The 2646-nt window shown below is 63.4% G+C and overlaps 1 protein-coding gene across 1 annotated transcript; it reads left to right on the top strand.

Moving 5' to 3' along the window:
• Window positions 1–19: 19 nt before the first annotated feature.
• On the top strand, window positions 20–1454 carry PARS2 (prolyl-tRNA synthetase 2, mitochondrial (putative)). Its single transcript, XM_010582697.1, has one exon. The coding sequence runs from the start codon at window positions 20–22 to the stop codon at window positions 1427–1429; it is 1410 nt and encodes a 469-aa protein (XP_010580999.1). The 3' UTR covers window positions 1430–1454.
• The last annotated feature ends 1192 nt before the right edge of the window (window positions 1455–2646 follow it).

Below are 2646 nucleotides of genomic sequence, written 5' to 3' on the forward strand. Positions count from 1 at the left end.
CCGCCGCCGCTTCGACGCCATGAAGGGCTTGCTGAGAAGATGGCGGCTGCCGGCGGGGAACGGCCGGCCGTACGGCTGCGGTCCCCGGTACGGCGCCCCGGGCAGGGCGAAGCGGCTGCTGGTCTCGCAGCTTTTCCAGCCCTTCAACCTGCAGGCGGGCGACGAGGCGGGGTGGGAGGGCAGGGCCGGGGAGCCCGCCTGCCGGAGCCAGAAGCTGATGCTGCAAGGGGGGCTCGTCTACCCGTCCGGCCCCGGCTGCTACTACTACCTGCCGCCCGCCGTCCGCGCCATGGAGAAGCTGGTTAAGGTGGTGGACGGGGAGATGCAGGCGGTGGGGGGGCAGAAGCTGAACATGCCCAGCCTGAGCTCGGCGGAGCTGTGGCGCGCCAGCGGCCGCTGGGACGGGATGGGGCCGGAGCTCTTCCGGCTGGTGGACCGGCACCACAAGGCCTACTGCCTGGCCCCCACGCACGAGGAGGCGGTGACGGAGCTGGTGGCCGCTCAGAGCAACCTGTCCTACAAGCAGCTCCCGCTGCGCCTCTACCAGGTGACCAGGAAGTTTAGGGACGAGCCCAAGCCCCGCTTCGGCTTGCTGCGCAGCCGGGAGTTTTACATGAAGGACATGTACACCTTCGACGCCTCCGAAGAGGCGGCTCGGCAGACCTACGACCTGGTGTGCGACGCCTACCGCAGCCTCTTCGACCGCCTGGGCCTTCCCTTCGTCAAAGTGCAGGCGGCCACGGGCAGCATCGGCGGCACCGTGTCCCACGAGTTCCAGCTCCCGGCGGACGTCGGCGAGGACAGGCTGCTGCTGTGCCCCGACGGACATTTCGCAGCCAACGTGGAAACGCTAAACGGGGAGCGAACGTCTTGCCCCACGTGCGGGGAAAAACTCACCCAGACCAAAGGGATCGAAGTGGGGCACACGTTTTATCTGGGCACCAAGTACTCCTCCGTCTCCAATGCCGTCTTCTACTCACCCAAGAACAAACGCCAGCTGGCAGAAATGGGTTGCTACGGCCTGGGCATCACTCGCATCCTGGCGGCCTCCATCGAGGTGCTCTCTACGGAGGACAACATCCGTTGGCCAAGCCTCATTGCGCCCTACCAGCTCTGCTTCATTCCCCCCAAGAGAGGCAGCAAGGAAGAGGAGCAGGGAGTCACACTGCTGGAGCGGGTGTACGACGACCTCACCGAAGCGCTGCCCCACCTCGCCAGCGACTCAGTCCTGGATGACAGGACACAGCTGACCATTGGCAAAAGGCTAAAGGACGCCAACAAGCTGGGTTATCCCTATGTGGTCATAGCTGGGAAGAGGGTTTGCGAGGACCCCCCGGTCTTTGAGGTCTGGAATCAGAACGCTGGCGAGGTTTTGTTCCTTACCAAGGAAGGCATCATAGAGCTGCTGAGTAAAGTGCAAGTCCCTTAAACTCCCCGTCTCTGAATCTCTCATCTTTGCTACACTGAGTTTATCTGAACAGCCCTAGTTCCTTTCCAAGGACATGTGGGTTGTCGGCGATGGCTCCGGGTGAGCGGAGCCGAATCCAGCTCACATCAGAGCTGGCCACGGTGTCTTGCAACCGTGCCGGGTGCTGGGGTTGAGCTGGGGTCAGCCCGTGTTCCCCCGTGGGGTGGGGGGCGTTCCTCCATCTGGCTACAGGCCCCCGTGGGCCGCTTTTACCACCATGTGTAGCCTCGTGCAGCCATGGGAGCACCGGGGTCGGCCCCTCGCTGCCCACCCGTGGCAGACACAGCCTCTGTCAAGTGCATGCAACAGCTGAGGCCGCAGGAGGGAGGACGGGAGGGCTTTCCCTCGCCATTTTCAGGTGCTGAGTTCTTCAAATGAGGGATTTTAAGGAGAGGAAGGCGCCTTTCCTCCATTTGCGTCTTCTGTTTGGAGGCACCCAGGTGCCATGAAGGTGGAGGTTAATCTTAATTACAGCAAAATGGTGAACTCTAGAGCCTTGTTCACCTTGAAAATGCCATAGCGCTGCAAATCTGCAGGAATTAAGGTGAAGAATGGTGTCGGGCATCCACACCCCAGTCCTGCAGGTCAGTCCAGCTGGTGAGACGCCTGCATCAGCTGGGCATGGGTGGTGATGGCGTGGTTTTGGGAATGCAGCCTTCGGAGTGGTAGAAAATCCTTGCCAAAAAAACCCAAGGAAAGATGAAATTTGGGGACCCGCAAAGCCTGGGGATAGAAATGTCCGGGCCGTGTTGTATATAGGCTGTAAGTAACCCTGTCCGGCAGGACGGTGATGTCCCGCCGGTAGGTGCCCGCTGCAGCGTGGGGGCTTCCCCTGAGGATCCCTGAGCCTCCTGCCCTGGACGGGGTGAGCTCTTCGGAGGGAGTCCCCTCACCCCATGCCGCAGGTCCCGGGTCTGAGATCCACCATCGCCGGCGGTGCCGCGGTCCCGAGGGGCTTTGTGTCAGCCCCGCGCTCCCCGTGAGCCCCCTGGTCCTGAGGGGCTCCCCCGGTCCTTCCCCTCCCTCTCGCCGGCAGGGTCAGCTCCGCCTGCCATCCCCACGGGAGACGCCACCTAAGCTTGAAGCGGAACGCGGGCCGGAGGCCGCCGGGGCCGGGCCTGAGGGGGCGGTCGGCGGGCGGGAAGAAGGAGGGCGGGAGGCGGGCCGGAGCGGCAACA

Source organism: Haliaeetus leucocephalus, unplaced genomic scaffold (genome assembly GCF_000737465.1).
Source record: "Haliaeetus leucocephalus isolate CR32 unplaced genomic scaffold, Haliaeetus_leucocephalus-4.0 Scaffold848, whole genome shotgun sequence".
NCBI lineage: Eukaryota > Metazoa > Chordata > Aves > Accipitriformes > Accipitridae > Haliaeetus > Haliaeetus leucocephalus.